This window comes from Panonychus citri, unplaced genomic scaffold (assembly GCF_014898815.1).
Source record: "Panonychus citri isolate SS breed McGregor unplaced genomic scaffold, ASM1489881v1 Contig00138, whole genome shotgun sequence".
Lineage (NCBI taxonomy): Eukaryota > Metazoa > Arthropoda > Arachnida > Trombidiformes > Tetranychidae > Panonychus > Panonychus citri.
Window position 1 is genome coordinate 331,729 of NW_026515543.1, and position 20,998 is coordinate 352,726.

Consider the following 20,998-nt stretch of genomic DNA (forward strand, 5'->3'; position numbering starts at 1 on the left):
AGAAATCATCGAGTATCAACATTTGAAGACTCGAAATTGTAATTAATTAATTGCGATGAAAAAAGCGAGACAAAATTATATGATTGTTTTTAAGAAAAAAACAGCAATTGGAAAATTTTAATGCGAAAGTCATTTTTTCCCAGAAAGATTTGTTTAGATAGTTAATTGTGTTGGCTGAAATTGATTTACGTTAAGTTTGAATGTTTATCCAGTTTTTTTTTGTTTGATTAATTATCGATTGAAATCAATTGTTGTTACTATTATTGTTGTGGTTATGGTGGTGGTTATTATGGTGGCTATTGTGGTGGTTTTTACTGTTTTCTCTATTATTATTAGAATTAGAGTTATTATTGTTATTGTTGTTGTTTCGGTGATAATTTGATCTTCTATTGTCTCTATTTCGCTCTTGTCTTTGACCGTATTCTTGGTAATTCTTGTTCTGATGTTCTTGATTACGATTCTGATAACCAGTTCGTTGTTGTTGTCCAAATGATCCGGTTGATTTAAAGTCCCAAAGTCTTTCATTTTGATCAACCAAATTGGTTACCTTGTCAGCCAATTGTAAAGCTAATCCTTGAGTTCGTGAGGGTTCAGTACGATGCATGATCAGGGTTTGAGTAGGTTCATCAAGAGAAGCCTGAAAAAAGGGTAAACAAAAATACAAGAGAGAAAAAAAAAGTTTTGTTTAGAATATTGTGAGAAAATATGGAACATAATTAATCGCTTTAAAGTGTAACTAACCATCAATTCTTCATTGATTATCATTTTTGAAATAATACTATGGACGATGTTTGTTTCCAGGTCAAACATTTCACTGAGAGTTGACAGCGAGATGACATCGTAAACATGGCTGTAGGTGAATAAATAAGCACGAAGAGATTCCTCTCGAATCTTTTGGACCAACATGTTTCGTACTTTATCAGCCTGATAGAATAGATTCCAAACTTTGGTGTTCATTTTATCATTGATGATAAAATCTCTACATGCTTTCCAATTACCAACTCTCATTGCCTTTGAAGCAGCAACAACGTGCTCTCTCATTGACTCAGGTAAACCAACTAATGGTTGCTCTTCATTTTTCCTCAATTGATTGTAAAACGAACGAGAGATGACCTTTTTTCGTACACTAAATTCATTCGCAGCCACATCGGGTATTTCCAAAAGCATCGCTGAAACCAAATAGACACATTCAATTAACTCTAAGTTAATGTGCTTATGGAATGGTAACAATCGACGTTTCTCCATTTTCTCTTGTTCGGGAGTTCGCTCTTGCGGTTTGGGTAATAACCCTTGGGCCAACAGTTCTTTGGCACGTCCGAAAAATTGAATATCCAATAGGTCTTGATGAGCATCTCGGATGTTACCATGTCGAAATGCACATAATCCAAGTTGAACTAAGGCTCGATTGTAAATGATTTGTAAAGGTATATCGGCTTTTTGAATATTATGCTGAAGTTGAGACATAAGCATAAGATCACGAGCTTCAAACCAATTGTCATGAAGAGCATGATGATAGATGTGACATAAAATTGCCTGAGTTCTCAACCTATCGGTTGTATCTTTAGCGTAGATAAATTTGCAAAGTCGATCAATAACTTCAAGACTTGTCTCTCCAATTTCAGCTTCTTCAGGTTTAATCTCTTCTGTTTCACCAGGAGCAGTTTCTTTTTTCTCTTCTTCTTCTTGTTTAACTTCAGAATCAGAATCACCATTGACAAGATTTCCATTCTTCTGTTTAGCTTGGATTTGCTCTCGCTTTTTGAATACAAGTGGATCAAATTTAAAGTAAAGATGATCAATTCTCAAAATGTAGGCTCGACACAATTCAGAAGATGTACCTTTCTGATGGGCTTCAAGGTAAGTTTGAAGTCTCTCAATGATTGTGCAAATATTTTTCTCATCTTTTAACCTTTCAATATAATCAGGTGAATGAGGATCAACCGCTTGAAGAAGTTTGGTAAATTCTTCGTCCATTTTTTCAACAAGGGTTAGTGCACATCCATGAACACGGTAAGAGGGAAGAGAGAAACTTTCAGATTCTTCAGCGATATTTTCACTAACAACAATCTCTGGATTCTCTAATAGAATATCGAACAATGCATTGGCAAATTTAAGACATTTCTGCCAATTTTCCGACTTCATACAAGGTGAGACATTGGGATTGTATTCAAAGAGAGCAGCGATAATACCGAGGATAATTTTAGTGTCCATTGCAGGGCCCAATTTATGGAAAGCACAAATTTCCAGTAATTCAACAAGCATTTCAATCTGATCACTACGATGGATCCTTTTTTTACCTCTCATGGCAAGAATTTCAAGTAATTTCTTGATAACTGATTGATGATTTACTTCCTCATCTTTACTGAACATTTTCGGCTTCTCACCTAGAATACCACCTCTTGATACCTCTTTCCATCTTCCCTCATCTTGTTCCTCTTCATCTCCATACATACGCTGTTTACGATTATCACCTGAGAATTGGTAAGAAAAATTTGGAAAATTTAAATTGATCCTTGATTAAATTGAATATCAAAGGGAAGAGAAATTTAAATTACCTTCTTTGGGTTTTCTTCTTCGTTTAGCAGGTCCTTTGGTTTTGTCGATATCTCTTTCGAAAACATTTTTAGCCCGATTGCCACCATACTTTTCGTCATCACTAGAAAGTGAACTGTCATCAGAATCACCTTGCCAGTAAGAGTCGTCACTCTCATCGTCATCTTCATCATCCTTAGCAGCTTTGAGTTCCTCCTTGGCTTCATCTTTCATATCCTTTTCCGAGGGTTTTTTAAGAAAATTCATTTGATCATCATCAGAATCACTTTCATCTGTTTCCTCTTCTTCAGATTCTTCCTCTTTGTCATCATCAATTGGATTTTCTTTATATTTGTTAATCTCGTTTTCAAAGTCTTTGTTATACTTTTTCAACTTTTGTCTTAAAGTGGCCAAAGATTTGGAATTTTGTTTGGACATAGTTTTACGACCTTCTCTATCCTCCCATGTTTCATGGACAAATTGTTCCAATTCAACCAAACACTTCAAATAGAAAGCTGGTATCTTGTTGTTTTCATCTCTTTCAATGACCAGTTTAGCTTTTTGAAAGGCACGAGTCAAATTTTCAAATCCACTGAGCATTTTTGAAATATCCTTGATCTTTTTGTGATTCCTGATTTGCCTGATGATTGTATTAAGCTCTTCATACCGTTTTCCTTAGCAGTACGAACAACTCGCTTTGACTCTTCCTCTTCATCACTAACAGGAAAGCTCTGTAAAGATTGAGAACAAAGAAATAAAATTGATAAGCAAACCAGAGAGAGAGAGAGAAAACAAAATGCCGGCTCAGGCAAAAAGAGATAACCAAATGTTTTCCTATACACAAATACTAATACACCAAACTAAATACTCTGCAAAAGCCCACAGAAAACTAGCCCATAGAATATATATAAAAACATATTCAATCAATTTAACAAATTAACTAAAACAAAACCAAATTACAAGATGATTTAAGATGAGAAGCAAAATAAAATCTAATTAAAGACAACATGGTGAACCCATTCAATGAATGTACTTACGAGGTAACAGCCAACGGACGGGATGGTAAAATATCTGATTCGGCCTCCGAAGACTCAGTCTCCGAGTCGGAGACTCCTTTGAAGAAACGACCACTCATGATGAAATTGTTTAATCAAAACAATTAGAATAAACACAATTAAATTAATTAAATTAATTAGATTAAAAAACAAAACGTATTGTCACAAATTCTGAAAAAAAATTTTCTCACGTGTACATTTAGGGAACGTCTCATAATAATCAATCTTTTTAGTTCTAAATTTAAATTGGAAAAATTAATTAATTGTTGATAGAGTTTCATTTGATTAATGGAAAATTATTTAATTATACAAATTTCAATTTAAATTGTATCAAAAATATAGCGATGGAAAATTTCAGGAGAAATAAATTGTTGTATTAATATTAATTTCGAGTTTGTTGTTTTGTCATCGAAAAAATGACAAAATTAATTAATTTTTATAATTGATTTAAGATTTAACTTAATTGACGTGAAAATTGTTTCAATCTCTATGAGATGAAGGAAATCTTCATATTGTAAATTGTAATAATTGTTTTGATCGTCGTTGATTGTGATTGATTTTTTCATGATGAGGAAAATTGGAAACTAATTGTACAGGAAGTTAAATTGATGATTAATCAGACAATTTATATTGTGATGATGAACAAAATGATGTCCAAATTTCCTCATTAAGGTGATTATCGTAATGATTCATATGAATGATGGTAGATCACAATTGATTCCAGTTCCAAACTCTCTCTTTCTCTCTCTCTCTCTCTTTCCATGTCAAGTAATTAAATTTTTCTGAAGTAGTTAATCATTGAACCAGTTTCAAGATCCAGTTTTATATTCAATTAGCCAAATTGTACAATCATCAGCAACTTGAATGATTTTAAGTAAATGAATTGAAGTAAACAAAATCCATCAAGAGTAAAGTAAATTTTGTTTGTCAATAGTAGTTAACCATAGCAATCAATTTGAACTAAATAAATTTGATTGTTAAGGAAGGAGAGAGAGAGAAAAAACTTGATTAAGATATCACAGTTTGCAATTTTATCCTAATTGTTCAAGTTAATCGTTAAACTTTTCCTTTACTAATTGAGTGGTGAATTATTGTATCGTCCAGACAAGAACTGATTCTTGGAATTGTCTACTTGTATATTTGAGATCAAAATCAGGGAGAAAAGTTTTAAACCCAGCGGAAGAATTGGTTCCAAATAGGTCGATAACATTACGATTGAGAAGACGTAAACATTGATGAGTAAATCGATCTAAAAATTTCATGTAACTGGGACGTAAATGAGACGGACAAATAACAGCGACATAAAACAATTGAGAACAGGCAAGAGCGTAAGTTAAACATATAATTGTTTCCGAGTGTTTAATTTTACCGGTGGAAACATTTTCCCAGAAAAGTGTTTCCATCATTTTCCAGAAAATGTATTGAGCAATTGTTTTACTTGGATATAAGGCCATCGACGATCCAGCAATCATACCGGCCACAGTTCCGTGCCAGTGTTTAGATGAATTGTCCCACCATCGTAAAAGACAACTACAAGCTTTGAAGGTTGATGAAAAGAGACCCAAGAAAAGGCCAAAGTTGATATTTTTCCGATCTTTAAGACCTTTGGTTAAACTTGACATTGAGGTTAATGATGATGGTGATCGTAAGATTGTCGGTATGATTGAGATTCCAGTCCAACCGATGAGAAATCGTTGGAGAAAAGTGGTAATTGAATAGCGAAGACAAGAAGATGAATGAGGACAAGATGGATGATTTTTAAAGAGAAATGAAGATAATCCATTGACAGTTTTAACAAGTAGAGAACGAATTGAATTTGATTTGGAAAGTTTATCATTGCAACCAGAATTTATTCGAGATGATGAAAGAGTTGATTTTGTAGAATCAAATTTTTCCTCACATTTTTCATCACTTTTACGTTCAATTGTTAACGGTTTGTTTCGAGCCAATTCATCTTTACCAATGATTGATTTAAGAATTGTTGAGATCATGTCATGTCCAATACCATTTTTCTTGATAAAATAAACCAGAATTCCAGTGCTTAATGCAAATAAAACAACTTCACCATTTTTGATTGGTTTGATAATACGATTGGAAACTGCGATTGAGAATAAAGTTTCAGCAGCAATATTAGCGACATAAAAGGCCAATGGTCCTCTTCGAGATGGTTTCTCAAGGTGTATCGCCATGTAACTACCAATAATTGAGGGAACATGACCAATTAGTGAGAGATAAAGTTTACCCAAGGATCTGTAGCTGAAGCAAAATAGACAGAGAACTGCGAAAGCATTAAAACCAAGGAATGTTGATGAACGTAAAATTGATTTAACTGTTTCCCGGAACGATTTATAATCATAACGACGAGCCAACAATTGACCAAACAGGTAAACACCAGTGTACATTTTAAGTCCTTCAAAAAAAACCGAACCACCAATGTCAAGAGCTGCACGGGAACAAAATGGTGTCCAAGTATGTCCAACCTCGTAACAATTAAACTGTAAAACCATATCAGGAAAAGGTAACAATTTACTAAGTATCGAAGGCATTTTCAAACAATTCCAATGAAACAACAACAAAAAAAATAATAAACTTTAAGCAATAAAACAACGACAAAAAAGAGAGGGAATCCAAAAGTTGACAAAACCAATTTGTCAAATCTCAATCAAATTGAAGATTCCAAATTTAGATGATGAATTGAAAGGATAAGATGAGAAAATACTTGATGAGTAATTAGTAACTTTAGAAGATCAGGTAAATCATCTAGGGACATCAATTAAATTGATGGAAAAAAAAGAGGAAAAATTAACAATAGAAAAACAAGTTAATTGAGTAAATTAACTCTCAATTGCGAGAACATGAAACAGGCAAGATGAGAAATAAATAGAGACAAGGTTACAAGAAGATCACAATCGGCGATACTGAGAAAATGATGACGATGAACACAATTGCGAGACTAAATCACAATTTAGATTGTATGTTTACAATAGAAGACACAATTAAACAAAAAATAAAAAGAGAATCAAATGAAAATGGAAACGATGAAAGAGAAGGAGAAAAAAAAACAATGAATCAAATATTGGCTAGAGAAAGAGAGTAGCCACCATTTTCTCATCAACAATAATTCAACTCCAATCATCTAACTAATCATTTAACACACACAAATCATTTTCCATTCTTTATCGGGATTTTGATTATTTAATCATCGAAACTGGAACCCGTTAGACAAGAGTGGACAGGCCATTTTGATCCAACACACGGAGAGAGACCAGGACGTTAACTCCTTAACCTAAATAAAAGAGAACTTAAAATAGTTTCTCTCTCTCTCTTTCTCTCTCACCAATTTCTCTTTTTGTTTCATTTTTTTTCTTCTTCTTCTTCTTCTTCTATTTCATCTTCATCATCATTTTTCCATCAATCAACTTATTGGAAAGATAAATAAGAATAATTGAGTAAATAAAAGAACTTGATAACAACAACAGTTGGAAAAAAATTTTCTTTTCTTTTAATTGAAAACGAAAATTAAAAAAACCTCTAAGCCGAATTATCAGCCGATAATAGAAAAGAAAAGAAAAGGCTTAGCCGAAAAAAGAAACTCACATGGCTTAGATTTAGTTTGTTCCAAAAGTAAACAAATTGTTAATTTTATTTTTCTTCCTCTTTTTCATTATTTTCCTTGCCGATTTAATTAACTCAATTATTTTATTCTATTCTAGTTTTGGAATATTTTTTTATCGCAATTGTATCAACTAATTGTGTCTTAATTTAATCTATTGATTTGTCTGGATGGTGCTAATCCTTTAGGAGGTTAAATTGACTTTTGACAACATCGACACAGAGACAACTGTAATTTAGTTTAAATTATTGGTCAATATTTTATCACAATGTCATTGGAGAAAACATCTTGTGAAGGTAATTAGTGTTCTTTTTTTTTTGTTAATTTAAATTCTATTCTATTTTATTTGACTCTTTTTTCTTCTATTATTTCGTTGTTTTCTTTTTAGATTTGAAGGCGTTTGAAAGAAGATTACAAGAGATTGTCAATGGTATGAATTCGGATACGAGAAAATATCGATTAGCTTTAGCTTTTACAACTGCTTTCACTACTTATGGAGCTTTCCAATGGTTAACTGATCCATTAACTTCAAGAATCTCATTGTTACAATCACTGCTAAATCATCCTTTCTTCACAATTAATGCCATCATATTGATACTCTTATTTGCTCTTACTAGTATTCATAAGAAAGTCATCTCACCTCAAGTGTAAGTATCATTTTTAACCGTTAATCGGATTAAATGATTTGAAATTGATTATCCTTAATTATTGTCATTTGTTTTCTTTTGATTGTCCATAGGATAATGGCAAGAGCTCGTCAAGTTTTGTCTGATTTTAACATGACCTGCGATGATCATGGTCGACTTGTTTTAAAGCCAAGACCGAAACCCAAATTATGGTAAATGTAATGTGAAAATATGTATACAGTTAATTAAAGGAAAAATTTATTATTTTCTCAGTACACACTTGATTAATTTTAACAATTTATAGAAAATGAAAGATGATTAGCAAAAGGAATTGTTTATTCCTCAGCCTTGGCACAATCTTCACAAGTTTCAGTCTTGAGACAATCAATTGAATCTCAAATCAGAGAAAAGAGAGTTTTGATCGTTAATTTCTCTGATTAATCGAAAATTTTGTCGACAAAAAATAATTACAATCGGATTAAAGAGAAGATCATTTGCCAAGAAATCAGATTGATTAAAGAAAAATCAAAATAACGACCAAGAATCACAAAAATAAATTAGGTGAAAGAACTCATCAAATTAGGTAAACATTAATTGTTTGGACAAAAAAAAACTCGATTAAATGTAAATCTCGTGACAATTTAAGTAAATCTAAAGTAGGATTAATTTTTTCTCTATCTTTTGGACACTAGAAACAATATTTTCATTGGGATAACGGGAAAGTGTTTTCAATTTTTCTTTAATTGTTTCCACCGCTTGAACACCAAATAATCCAGAGTAAAGTGTTTCCGGTGAGGCCACTTTATTAATCGTTGGAAGATGAGTGTGTTTAATTGAACGTCGAAAAACAGATTCAACCAGATTACTGATAAATGAACATAATCTTATTAAAATTTCCTCATCAGTTGTTGGAATTAGTAAATTGTAAAGGTTAACCGGACATCTAGCAGCCAACAGGTAAACAATTGAATTTTGATTACATGAAAGATTAACCAAAATTTTAAGAGATTGTAATTGAACACGAGTACAACCCTTTTCAATGAGAACAATTAATTCATTTAGATGATCAAGAAAATCGATATGATTAGAATCACGATGAGCTAAATTGGCAAGTGCAATTAATGACCAAGTTAATTGTAAATGTGATGCAGTTTTCAATTTATCCATTAATGGAATGATAAATGGTCTCATTAATTCTTGTGATCGTTCACCGTTTGCCAAATTACCGATCGCTTGAGTTGTCGAGGCAATTACGGCCGGAATTGTACTAGAATTAAGTAAATGTAATAACATAACTAAACAACCGGAATCACAGATTACATTGATATTTGGTGTGAAAACCGCACAATCAGCAATCACCGTTAGTGTTTTAACCAGAACCTCATCATCATCACACATTAATAACATCCCAAGGACACTGGCCTCTTGTTGGGATAAATTGGGATTCTTTTGACCAAACAATTTGTCCAATATTTTCTTATAATTAATCATTTCTATTTCACTTGGTGGTTTAATTATTGGTCCATCAATCAAATGGTCACCTTGGTGTAAATGATTGTTATTGTCTTTTGATAAATTGTCAACCGATCGGCTCAAACTATTTTCCTTAGATAAATTGTTCGGACTTCGGCATCTTGGTGAATTTCTCGGTGTATTATGGGAACTTAAACTGGTACCATTGGTGGTAATTGATTGAATTCGACCTGGTGATCTAAAGATAACATTATTTGCCGTTGATTGTAGATTAAGCTCCTTGATACGATCTTGGATTGTTTTAGCCCATGGACCCCACATTTCGGGAGGTAATTTGTACCATCTTTTGTCCTCTTTAATGGGAACCGAAACTTCCGTTTGAACACATTGACTTGACTTTCGGCCATTTTTATTATTGTTATTATTGTTATTCGTAGACGATGATTGATCCTTTGAAGGTGAGAAGACATTACGAAGAACCGATAAGCTAAAGTAAGCGAATCCAGCAAATAATGCTGAACATACAACTACTTTTTTCGCATTATCATGTAGATCCATTTTCGATATGAAATAGTTACAGGAAACCAAATACAATTAAAAGAAAGTAAATTACAACCGATAAACAATTGAAATGGTTAATCTTATCCCACAGAATTTAATGACATCATTGTTGTGTCTGTCCAGTGGTTTCGCTTCAAAGATGAGATTCAAAGTAAATTCAGTTTCAGTCAAATAATCATCCAAATAGAATATGAAACAATTAAAGATGAGAGGTAATATTGAAGATGAAAAATTAATCCACAATTAGAAGAACAGGGATAACAAGATCAATTAAATTGTAGAATTTTTTTAAATGAGATCAGAAAAACATCCAGAGTAATATAGAAAAAGAAAAAAAGAAAACACGTTCTTTTTGGTGGATCACTTTGGTTTCTTTTCTTTGGAACTAATCTAATTGTCGATTAATTTAATCTTAATTAGAATCCAATGGTTTAAAGGTGAAGTTAAATTGTTTTGGAAAAAAAAAATTATTCTAAAATAATAATTCACAATTTAGAAAATAACAAATCACCTTTTCAAAGAGACAATGTTATTGTTTTTGTTTTCTGGTTTATCCAAGACAATTAGTATCAATTAACTAACTAAATGTTTAATTATTGTGGACACTGAATTAGTTGAACTGATAATAAACATGGTGATGGTGATAATTGATGATAATTAGTTAAATGATTAGAGGTGAACACTGAGCTAAATGGAAATGTTTTCATTTCTTCTTGGTTGTTTTTCCTACTAAGAGAATTTAATTTTCTCTTTCTATTTTTTCTTCTCTTTCTTTTTCTCTTTCTCTTTTTGTCTCATTTAAAATCTAATGGAAGAAATAAAATTAACCTTGTTGTCTAATTATTTCTTATTATTAGCAAATCCACAGCATAATTCATGGTCGATTGCAAACAATCAATAAAAAATTAAGTGTGAAAAAGAAAAGGGTAAATCAACAATTCCTTTGATGTAACTTGTTGTTAAATCTAATTGAACACAAACAATCAGTTGATCATTTTGGATCAACATGGAAATTAGTTGATTACGAGAATTTTTTTTTCTCTTCATTCTTAACCAATGATGAGAAAATTAAATTTCTAACTTGATAAGTGTTTCTATTATTGGTAATTGTTTTGTTGCCCGAAAAATCAAAATTCAATTTGGTCGGTTTGGTTAACTACGAAAGTGAAACATTGCCAATTGATTGAGTTTACTGAAGATGAAATCAATTCTTTAATTGTTAGGATGGATTAAATTGTTGGAGATGTTTAAATTGATCCTGGATAAGTGAAGACAATTTAAGAAAGATAGATTGAGTAGATTCAAGTTAATTAACCAGGAGGCCATGACATTTGCCTTCCACCAATAACATGGACATGAAGATGGTAAACCGATTGAGCTCCCTGAATAGAATAGAAAAGCAAATCAAAAAAGAATAGAATTTAGAACAATAGAAAGACAATTAACATGCAATTTAGAGTAGAATTAATTAACTAACCTCAACACCATCATTGATTACAATTCGGAAACCTTTTTCCAAACCTTCTTGCTTAGCAACTTTCCGAGCAACAATCAACAGATGACCAAGAAGCTATAGAAAAGCACAAAAGAGAAAACAATTAGTCAATTTGTCGCCATTTTCCAAAAATCACCAACAGAATTAATCAATTGTCTACTTACTTGTTCATCTTCATCCTCTGATTTAGACAATTGACTGATTCTCTTTTTAGGAATAACCAGAAAATGTTTAGGTCCACAAGGACTAATATCATTGAAAGCTACACACTGAGAACAAAAAAAAAGGAAAAAGAAAACACCAAAGAGAACAATTAAAAAGAGTAAATTGCTGGTAATTAATTTAATTCTTCTTACCTGATCATCTTCATAGATGAAATTAGTTGGTATTTCTTTCCTCAGTATCTTACCGAAAATTGTATCTTCTTGATTATCGGCCGATGATTGTTGAGCTTTTTTCACTTCCTCACTCATGTTTCTTTGTTTGAGACAAAACGACAACTGAACCAACCGTTTCCTATGCAACCAATTTAAAGCTTCTGAATCTTTGGTAACCAACTGTAAACAAATCTCACCTTAAATTTAAATCATTCTAATTGATTAGTGATTAAAATTATCTACTTACCTTGTGAACATTAAATCTACTTGATTTGTTAACATCCAAATTAACTAAACTGTGATAGTGTTGATTGTATTTTCCAATGTTATTGTTACAATGCCGACGGAATAAATAATTACTCAAGGTAATTAAATTTCTCATATTTTTCTCTCACCTTTTAATTGTTTACACTATTTATTTAGATATAAATTCACTTTAATAACAATCAATTGACTTCCAATTCTTGTTTATTAATTTAAATTTAATTCTCTTTCTCTCTCTCTTATTTAGATTTGAAAGACAACAAGAAGGAGATTGAGATACAAACAGAAATGAAGACCATATGATTTGGATTGATAATCATAATTATCTACATTTAGATTATTTTATTGATTGGATTAAATATATTCTTTGGACAATTTGAATGATCAAGCAGCACCCAAGAGGTAAGCTAATTGTAGGCTACCATGGAGAGTGAAATTGTCCCATTGTTGTTGACAGAATTGAACTCGTTCTCGATCAACTTTACCGAAATCGGCGACATTCAAGATCATCGCTGATTCATCGGAGTCTAAAGTTTTCCATTCGGTTCCACCAACACTTGGAGGTTTACTGTAATGATGAGAAAGAAAAACGATAATATCAAGAGGAAAATATCAGCATTATCGTAATAATAATATCGTTTTCGTAACTTGGTGAAACTTACCCGAATTCAGCAAAATGAGCCCAAATTTTCATGACCTGTGAACTTAAATCTCTTTCAGATTGGGTAGCATTAGGGTCAAGGAAAGGAAATCCAAAGACGAACGGGATTTCACCGGCATGACAAGTTCCCATCCATGAACTTGCATCACAGGGAGGAAACATCGTCGATTTGGCCTTTTGTGTATGATAATATCCGAATACTTTACCACTTTGCTGACCATTTTTGGCAAATTTAAGGCCAAACATATAAGTTGGACAAAGTAAAGCGGTATCACTATAAGCCTTTTCCAATTGTGACCTTAAAAAGGCGGAATCACTGGTTGGTGGGCCGAAATAAAGTTCACGGAAATAATCAAGAGATTCTTGTTTGAAAGTTAACGCTAAATAACCAAGAGCAGTTTGATAATCCATTGGTGAAGGATCAACTGGATTAAACAGTTTGGCGTCAAGTTTGGCCATGAAAATGGAAAATTCATTTTTCTCAGTACCAACCAATAGATCAACCGAATCATCGTATAAACCTTGATCGAAAGCTTCGTTTACAGTGAAGGGAAGAAAATCATCTCCGTAAACCCAACGGAATCTAAGTAAACCATCAGATTGATTGTCAATAATTTCGGGTACCGATAAGCCTTGTAAACAGGTCAGAATATCGTGAGATGAGGCACATGAGGTTCGATTAAGAACTGACCAAGCATTGCCAATGAAGAAACTTGGATCATCGACTGGATTGTAAATCGTTCCTGATTCGAGAATTGCTCGTTTGAACAGACCTTTGGTCAGTGGGGACAAGATATGAGCCGAAACTGACATGGAACCAGCAGATTCACCAAAAATGGTCACTTGATTAGGATCACCGCCAAATTTTGCGATATTTTCTCGAACCCATTGCATGGCCATAAGTTGATCTCGAAGTCCAATATTGGACGGAATCCTTGGTTCGCCTGCACCGAAATACATGAAACCAAAAGCATTAAGACGATAATTATGGGTCACCAGGATCACATCTTCGAAAGGTACCATTGGAAGGCCAGGATAGAATTCATTGCCCGAACCCATGGTCAAAGCACCGCCATGTATCCAGAAAAGAACAGGTCGTTTTCGAGTTGCCGATGAATTAAATGTGGACTCGGTAACATAGACATTAAGGAAGAGACAATCTTCATTTGTTTCTTCAGGTTTAATATGTTCACTTCGTTGTGGACACGAAGCACCATAATTAGTTACCGATCTCACTTCGGTCCAGGGTCAACTTTTTCCGGTGATTGGAATCGTAATGATTTGATCGGTGGTTTAGCATAAGGAACACCAAGAAAATGAGCGACTTTGATTCCGTTAAAATCAACAAATTTGCCTTGAACGGGACCACTTGAGATCGATACGATTGGTGTTAAATCATTGGCACTAATTAGTGTCCAAAGAAAACACGAGAAAATAACAAACAACATATTTAGTCAACAATTAACTCGTAACTTATTCAAGTTCAATTTAATTCAATGTGATCTCAGCAATTAACTTACGTTTATATATCCAATCTGTTTTTTCACTGATTTTCTGATTAACTATCGTTAATTTTTCTGTGTCAATTAGATATTGGTTATTAATTTGTATCAATTGTATTCCCATTATCATCTTTGATTGTTATTATTGATTGTATAATTTAATTGATCAACAATTAATTTCAAAGTTGTTGTTTTTTCCCAAACAATCAATTACAATGAAAACCTTTCCGTCAATTGGATTCAATGATTAGATTGGATTTTCATTGATTAGCTAAACACAATTAAGTGATATTGGTTCAACTGGAGCTTGAAAACCTAAATAATGAAATTTAAATTAATTGGTTAGAGCACAAGAACTGAGATTATCTAATCATAAATTAATTAATCTAATTGCTTTTAAAAACAAAACATAAAATTCAATTTTCATTGGCTTAATTTGTTTAATGGTTTAAGCTTCTGATTTGCATTATATTAAATTGCACTTTTTTCATGTTACAATTAGAATGGATGATTAATAAATTGTTGGAAAAACAGTTGATTGTTTGGTCGTCAATTTAGTGTCATAATGATTGTTCAAGTTAATTGATCTTGATTCCGACAATGTTATTAATAGTAATCAACCAAGAGTTTTTTTACTTCATTTCCATAGGAAGAGATGATTAACTTTGACGATTTTTTTTAACAATTAAATTATAGAGATGGTAATTGATGGAGGCTTGATTGTTGTTCGTCCATTAAATTGTTGTCTTCGATAATGTATAATAACAGGTTTGGATCAAATTATTAACTTTAAAGGAAACAATTCGTTAAATGGCTTCAGTTGCAATTTGATAGCAATTTAAGATTATCATTATTAAGGTGATATAAACATGATCCCAATGTAGTTGTGGTGGTTAATTTGATTTGTTTATGGTTGAGTGATAAATATGAGAGTTAAACTGGAATCATTACAATCATCAGAAGTAATGTTTTTTTTATCCTAGAAATTGGTTTAATCATCAAACAAGATGATGATGATTTTTGTATCCCCATCCAAAGGCACAGGTAATAATGATTTTCTTTTGGAGGTAAATGTAATTTCAACGATTAAGTCGCTTTGGTTAATTCATTTTTTAACATGGAATTTGGAGTAGCCATGATGAAGCAATCGATTAGTTGAACGGAGAATTGATCGAATTGGGTAAATACTTTAAATATGGAATATATGTGTTTCCTTATGTGATTGAAGGAGAAAAAAAAATGTAATAACAAGAACATGATCTCATATCTTTCTGGAGAGAAAACAACAAAAAGTCAGACAGCTCATCAGGAAATGGAATAGTGGAAGATTCAGAAAAATGATTCAGGTGAGATTGGTAAATTGATTGACAATTCCAAAGTTAAATGACGATGATTATCAAAGATACAACAGGTTGTTCAACAGGTGGAAATCGATGAGCTCGAAATGGGATAATTTTGGTCTTTTCTTTTTCAATAAGTTTCAGGATCAGAGTTTATCGGGTGGCCATTAGTCTAAACATTTCGCCTTTCAAGGCAACTATATGATGACGAATGAGAGAGAAGTGTTAATTAGAGGTGTGTTTTGATAAATATTGAGATAAGATTCTCTCTCTCTCTTTCTGAAGGATATAAATATATGAACATGAAATGAGATTGGAGTTGAATTTGATGCCAGGTCTAAGCTGGTGAGAATCCACCAGCTTGGAATCTCATGTCATCTTGATTAGCTTTCTGTCCAATCAGTATTACACCATAAATTGCAGTGGTTCCGAGAGCACAAAAGAAGCCAAAGAAAAAGAATGGTCCATAACAGCCAAATAGACAAGGTAAAATGGCTAATCCCGTAGGTGACAACTTTAATCCACAAAGGTTTTGCCTCGAAAAATGCTGTAATAGGTTGAGCGAAACGGATGAAAGAGACAAAAGCAGGAGCCTCGATAGAAAGGACAACAATTGCTCCGAAAACAAGTGAAAGTCCAGTAGGTACACAGGCAATAAAAGAGAAAAGACTGAGAGAGGTAATTATCCCAAAGACAACTTGGAGTAACGACAAACCAGTAACAATTTGATTTCTCCAAGAAACGACCCACCATTCAGCAGGTACTCCTTGTTGACTTTCTGATCCCATCATGATGATACCAAGGACAAAAGAGTAAAACAATACAACAGGTCAAGTAGAATAGTTTTAATAATTTAGGTCCGTGGGGCAAAAAAAAATAGAAAACAGGATCAGGTTTAAATTCTCAATAAATGTTCCAAAGAGAAAAAAACTGAGAGTTGGCAGTTGATGGAATTTTTGGTAGAAGAGAAGCAAAAACAAATAGAATTTCTCTTGCAAATTGATTTATTGAAGAATTTACAAGTGAAATAGGAGAATTCCAATCCAGATGGAGAAGCAAGAAATTCAGTGATGATTCAGGGAGATAATTGCAATATAGAATTAATTATAAACAGAGCAAAATTACAACGCCTTTGCAAAGGGAACTGAAGATGAGTAACAAACTGGAAGATTTGACAATTAAACCACTTGCATTACACATTCACAACAAGGAAAATCTCAAGGTTATGATGATCTTTTCAAATGATAAAAATAAATTTCTCAATAATCATCAAACCAGGAAGAAAAAGCCTACAAAAAAAAAATTAATTACTAACGAAAACAAATCAACTAAATTAATTTAAATTGAGAAAATAAAAAAATAAAGTTTCAATTGTTCCAACGTTAACCAAAAGAACCACCAGAGGGAGTAACTTGAATTCGAAAACATTTGAAGCGCTTTTTTCATAATATTCAAAAATTTTCCTTCTCAAAATAATAATTAACAGAATGAGATCTTAATCATAATCTTTAATTGTCTTCTAATCAAAATTTATTCCGATAATCAAATCTCAGATAAATTGAATTTTCTGCAGAAAATCATTCACTTACTTATCGTGTTCATTTCGATTGGTTGGTTTTTTGTTATTTCTTTTTTTCCATTGATAATGATAATAGAGGAAGATATTAATTGCGATTAAAGATTAACGTTAATTGTGAACAATTTAAACAAAATGGTTGGATAATTTTTCTTAGTTAATCGTGAATATAGAGGAATTTATTTTATTATTTAATTCCATGTGTCTACAATTTTTAAATTGTTATGGATCATAAATTGTAAAGGAAGTTTATTATTAATTTTGTTTATTATTATTATTATTGTTAAATTGTTACCAAAACCAGAAAATTTAAACATAACAATTTAGGTTTTTTTTAATGATAATTGTTATGAAAAGTAATAAACTAACCTTAATTGTGATAAACTAAGTTAATTTATATTTAGGGAAAGTTGTAATTGTCTTCTTCAGTCCATTGATTGTTAAGCCAAGTTTATCAAATTAAATTAAATTTTCTTCCCTTTGGTATTTACTTTGTATCATCTTCACATTTAATTGTAATTAATATTTCTAACCATCAGTGAACCATTTTAATTGTTGTTACTTTGATTAAAGGCCATTAGGAAAACAATATAAAACCAATTGATTAGTAAACTTAAACAATCTTGATAAAATTATAGTTGAGTTGATTACAATTAAAAGGAGTATTTTGTACTAATCTAATTGCAACTGTCAATTGTTTACAATTAAAACCATAAAGTAAGTAAATTAGCAAAACGAATTGACAATTATTATCATTATTAAATTGTTCATGATTCTCAAAATTAAGGAAAACTGTTGAAATTGAATAAAATTACTAGTAAATTATAACAAGGATCACAATTAACTAATCACAATCTGTAAAGCTAATGACTTAGGTCAATGACTAAACAATCAACAGGAAAATTAACAATAATTGTAGCAATTAATAAATTTAGAGAGTTGATTGTAACCAATTTGACTCAACAATTTGTCAAATCGTTTTGTCATTCAATGAATTTACCAAAATTAATTCTGATTGTTTCACAAAAAGATAGAGTTAACTAATTATTATTAGATAGAAAAAATCAAATTCAATCAGTGAAACAATTAAACGAACTGAATTAAAAATAGATTGTCAATAAATTGAATTATTACAAATTAAGATCACAAAACTAAATTGTTACAAGTTTTCAGCTCAACATATTAGCTGGTTAATCACAATTAAAGTAAAAAAAACAAGAATTAAGAAGATCAATTCAATTATCTACAAAACAATTAACCTTAAACTCACCGTAATTGTTAACAATTAACAATTGTAACCAAATTGATTAGAATAATTTATTTAGGTAACAAGAGATGCCGAAAAACAGAGTAATCATAATCTGAATAGAAATTATTTCCAAGATGATTAAGTTAATTGACTTGAACCAGGAGAGATAATTTGAATTACAATTAATCTAAATTGTTGGAAAGGAAAAGAAAAACTTTTTCGTTATTAGTTGATTTCGTTTCGTTAATCATGATAATCTGATAATGTTTATTTTTCATTCCTCTTGAGAAACCATTTCCATTTCCATTTGATATAATGGACAATACCAATTAGTTTAAATTGTTGGATTTACTTTTTGATTGTTGTTTGGGTATTGTTATTGTCTCCTAATGATTGTAATGATAATAATGCAAAAATAATCACGATTTTACAATCAAATTGTATTACAATCAACTGAAAGAGTTTGATTTTATAATGAGTCTACTTTATGAGAATTGAGTCAAGTTAATGATGTTGATCATATTAAATTATCATTCGACTCTCGAACTTTTTGTCCAAAGGTTATAAAGCAATTAGAAAGGTCATAGAGTTAAATTACCATTGTAATCACAAAGAAAATCTCTTAATTTAGTTGATTAGTCACAATTTTGATTCTCAAATCAACCTTGATTTCCGATACAATTGTTTTCTAAATGTCAATCGACTTAATATTTTCCTTATTCAGTAATCAGTAAATTAATACACCCATTAGATTGGATCAATTTGTCCATTTATGAAGCGAAAAGATTACAAACAATTAAAACTAAGCTGAACAATTAGTAACAATCAATGATAAACATTGAGCTCAAATTGATTAAATCAAAAGGATTCGAAGTGATAAATTTTCAATAAGTTTCTCTGAGTATAAAAACCACAACTAAATTTACTAATTAGTATCATTTAAAATTACAGAAGAAAATTAATTCGTTGTAAAGTTAATTACAATTAAAGTGAATATGAATTATTTAGTGACTTTCTCCATTCTCATCGTTGCGATCATCAATAATGTCCAATGTGATCAAAAGTCCATTGGAAAACCGATTATTATTGGAGCTTCTCAAATAACCTCAACCTTAATTGTCTTGGAAAGTGTTGATTTTGGTGCTAATTACGTTAAATTAAACATGACTTACGAAGAAAATGAATCTGATAATTCAATCGAAAATTGTAGATTATCAGTGAAAATTCAAGAAGATTTTGAGGGCAAACCCTTTTGGACCCCAGCGGATGAATGTGAGTATCTAACGGTAAATGGATTTTCGATGCAAGAACAATTTAATTTGAATCAATTTCGTTCTCGTTGACAGCTTATAAAGTCCACTATACTCGAATTGTATTGAGAAACAGGACCACTTTCAAAATTTCGATCGAAAATCTCGAACCAGCTCGAAATTATCGCTTCTCGGCCGCTTGTACGCACTCAGATAACGCAGTAACAAACTCGAATGTCGCTGAAACGCTGACGAAACCATCACCATAATCAACATGGAATCAGTTAATCACTCGATGGAAATGCTGACGATACACCAACGAATCATTGATAGAACACAAAAGAATAAGATTTTTTAATTGTAACTTGAATTTCTGAATAAAAACTTTAATCTATCAATAGTTTAATTTGATAATTCGAACCAATATTCGTCGAAAATTTTGTACAATTAGATCTAACATTTAGTGTGTTCGAAGATTATTATATTTTCGTGTTCGATTTGCCCATTTTCGAGTGTGTGTTCATTAATATAATTGATCGGCTAATTTAATTCACTTTCTAATTGTTATCACGAATCGACCAACAATTTACCGTTTTTCGTTCAAATCATTTTCACCTGATTAACATTAATCGAGAACATTATGATTTAAATAATTACGATTAAATTGCTTGTGTGTTATGTTTTGGGTTAGTGGATTAACTATAATCAAGGGATAATTTAAATCCAATTGGTAAATTTAAATAGTAATTGAAATTATTGGTTAGTCTTTTTAACTCAATCACTTTCCCTTAGGATTAAATTGACGTTTGTAACTTGACCTTAACCTTTTTCCTTGATTTTATAATCATTCAATTTGTTAATCAGTTGAAAAGGATAGTTAGTTAATCACCAAAATCAAGGTATTAATTAAGTATACAAGTGAAATTAATGTAACTATGTTTCTCTTGTTAAATGATTGATTGGTCTCATTTTGATTATTACATTTGGGTGAACAGGATGAGAGTTAATCAACAAGATAATAACTTTTTTAGTTAATTGTGTAGAAAATTAAAATTAATTTCAACCTTTTCCTTGTAATAATATTTATCTAACAATCAGTGATGATTAACTCAAGGTAATAACAATTAAGATGATGTTATCATATCAAAATACAAAACCTTCAATGGGATGATTACTATTAATACAATTATCCAAAGGTATTCATACATATGAATAAAAAAAAATTTTAATATCTCTCAATGATTGATCACAATTAGACATGGAAACAGTAATTAAACTCACCTTTTTCTCACCTTAATTAATCAACAATTAAGGCGATGATTAAAATAATATAACAACAAAATCGAAACCGTAACCAAACTGGTAACACATACAAATTAAAACCGAAAACCAGGAAAGAAACAATTTTCTTGATAATAATTCAC

The 20,998-nt window shown here is 31.3% G+C and overlaps 7 protein-coding genes and 1 pseudogene across 7 annotated transcripts; 2 read left to right on the top strand and 6 right to left on the bottom strand.

The window, feature by feature from the left end:
• Positions 1-83: 83 nt before the first annotated feature.
• Positions 84-3,767, bottom strand: LOC128393214 (eukaryotic translation initiation factor 3 subunit C-like). The gene is given in 5 exon segments (XM_053353339.1): positions 84-637; positions 742-2,471; positions 2,556-3,206; positions 3,209-3,263; positions 3,566-3,767. Coding segments are annotated over 5 exon segments (2,931 nt in total). The 5' UTR covers positions 3,668-3,767; the 3' UTR covers positions 84-244.
• Positions 3,768-4,335: 568 nt separating this feature from the next.
• LOC128393183 (transmembrane protein 135-like) lies at positions 4,336-7,083 on the bottom strand. The gene has a single exon (XM_053353307.1). It carries the CDS (start codon positions 6,131-6,133, stop codon positions 4,676-4,678), a length of 1,458 nt encoding a protein of 485 aa, XP_053209282.1. The 5' UTR covers positions 6,134-7,083; the 3' UTR covers positions 4,336-4,675.
• Positions 7,084-7,245: 162 nt separating this feature from the next.
• On the top strand, positions 7,246-8,101 carry LOC128393212 (nuclear envelope phosphatase-regulatory subunit 1-like). The gene is made up of 3 exons (XM_053353337.1): positions 7,246-7,496; positions 7,589-7,847; positions 7,940-8,101. The coding sequence occupies exons 1-3, from the start codon at positions 7,469-7,471 to the stop codon at positions 8,040-8,042; spliced, it is 390 nt and encodes a 129-aa protein (XP_053209312.1). The 5' UTR covers positions 7,246-7,468; the 3' UTR covers positions 8,043-8,101.
• LOC128393188 (uncharacterized) lies at positions 8,063-10,598 on the bottom strand. Its single transcript, XM_053353313.1, has one exon. The coding sequence runs from the start codon at positions 9,855-9,857 to the stop codon at positions 8,478-8,480; it is 1,380 nt and encodes a 459-aa protein (XP_053209288.1). The 5' UTR covers positions 9,858-10,598; the 3' UTR covers positions 8,063-8,477.
• A 445-nt stretch (positions 10,599-11,043) lies between these two features.
• LOC128393207 (adenosine 5'-monophosphoramidase HINT1-like) lies at positions 11,044-12,115 on the bottom strand. Its single transcript, XM_053353334.1, has 5 exons — positions 11,980-12,115; positions 11,712-11,912; positions 11,520-11,624; positions 11,338-11,430; positions 11,044-11,242 (listed from the first exon to the last, which is right to left on the bottom strand). Exons 1-5 carry the CDS (start codon positions 12,112-12,114, stop codon positions 11,171-11,173), a joined length of 606 nt encoding a protein of 201 aa, XP_053209309.1. The 5' UTR covers position 12,115; the 3' UTR covers positions 11,044-11,170.
• Positions 12,116-12,182: 67 nt separating this feature from the next.
• LOC128393178 (acetylcholinesterase-like) lies at positions 12,183-14,179 on the bottom strand. Its single transcript, XM_053353302.1, is given in 3 exon segments — positions 12,183-12,564; positions 12,659-13,907; positions 13,910-14,179. Coding segments are annotated over 3 exon segments (1,629 nt in total). The 5' UTR covers positions 14,106-14,179; the 3' UTR covers positions 12,183-12,380.
• A 395-nt stretch (positions 14,180-14,574) lies between these two features.
• Positions 14,575-16,880, bottom strand: LOC128393208 (calcium channel flower-like; annotated as a pseudogene).
• Positions 16,881-19,229: 2,349 nt separating this feature from the next.
• Positions 19,230-19,994, top strand: LOC128393209 (uncharacterized). The gene is made up of 2 exons (XM_053353335.1): positions 19,230-19,596; positions 19,671-19,994. The coding sequence occupies exons 1-2, from the start codon at positions 19,320-19,322 to the stop codon at positions 19,841-19,843; spliced, it is 450 nt and encodes a 149-aa protein (XP_053209310.1). The 5' UTR covers positions 19,230-19,319; the 3' UTR covers positions 19,844-19,994.
• Positions 19,995-20,998: the final 1,004 nt, after the last annotated feature.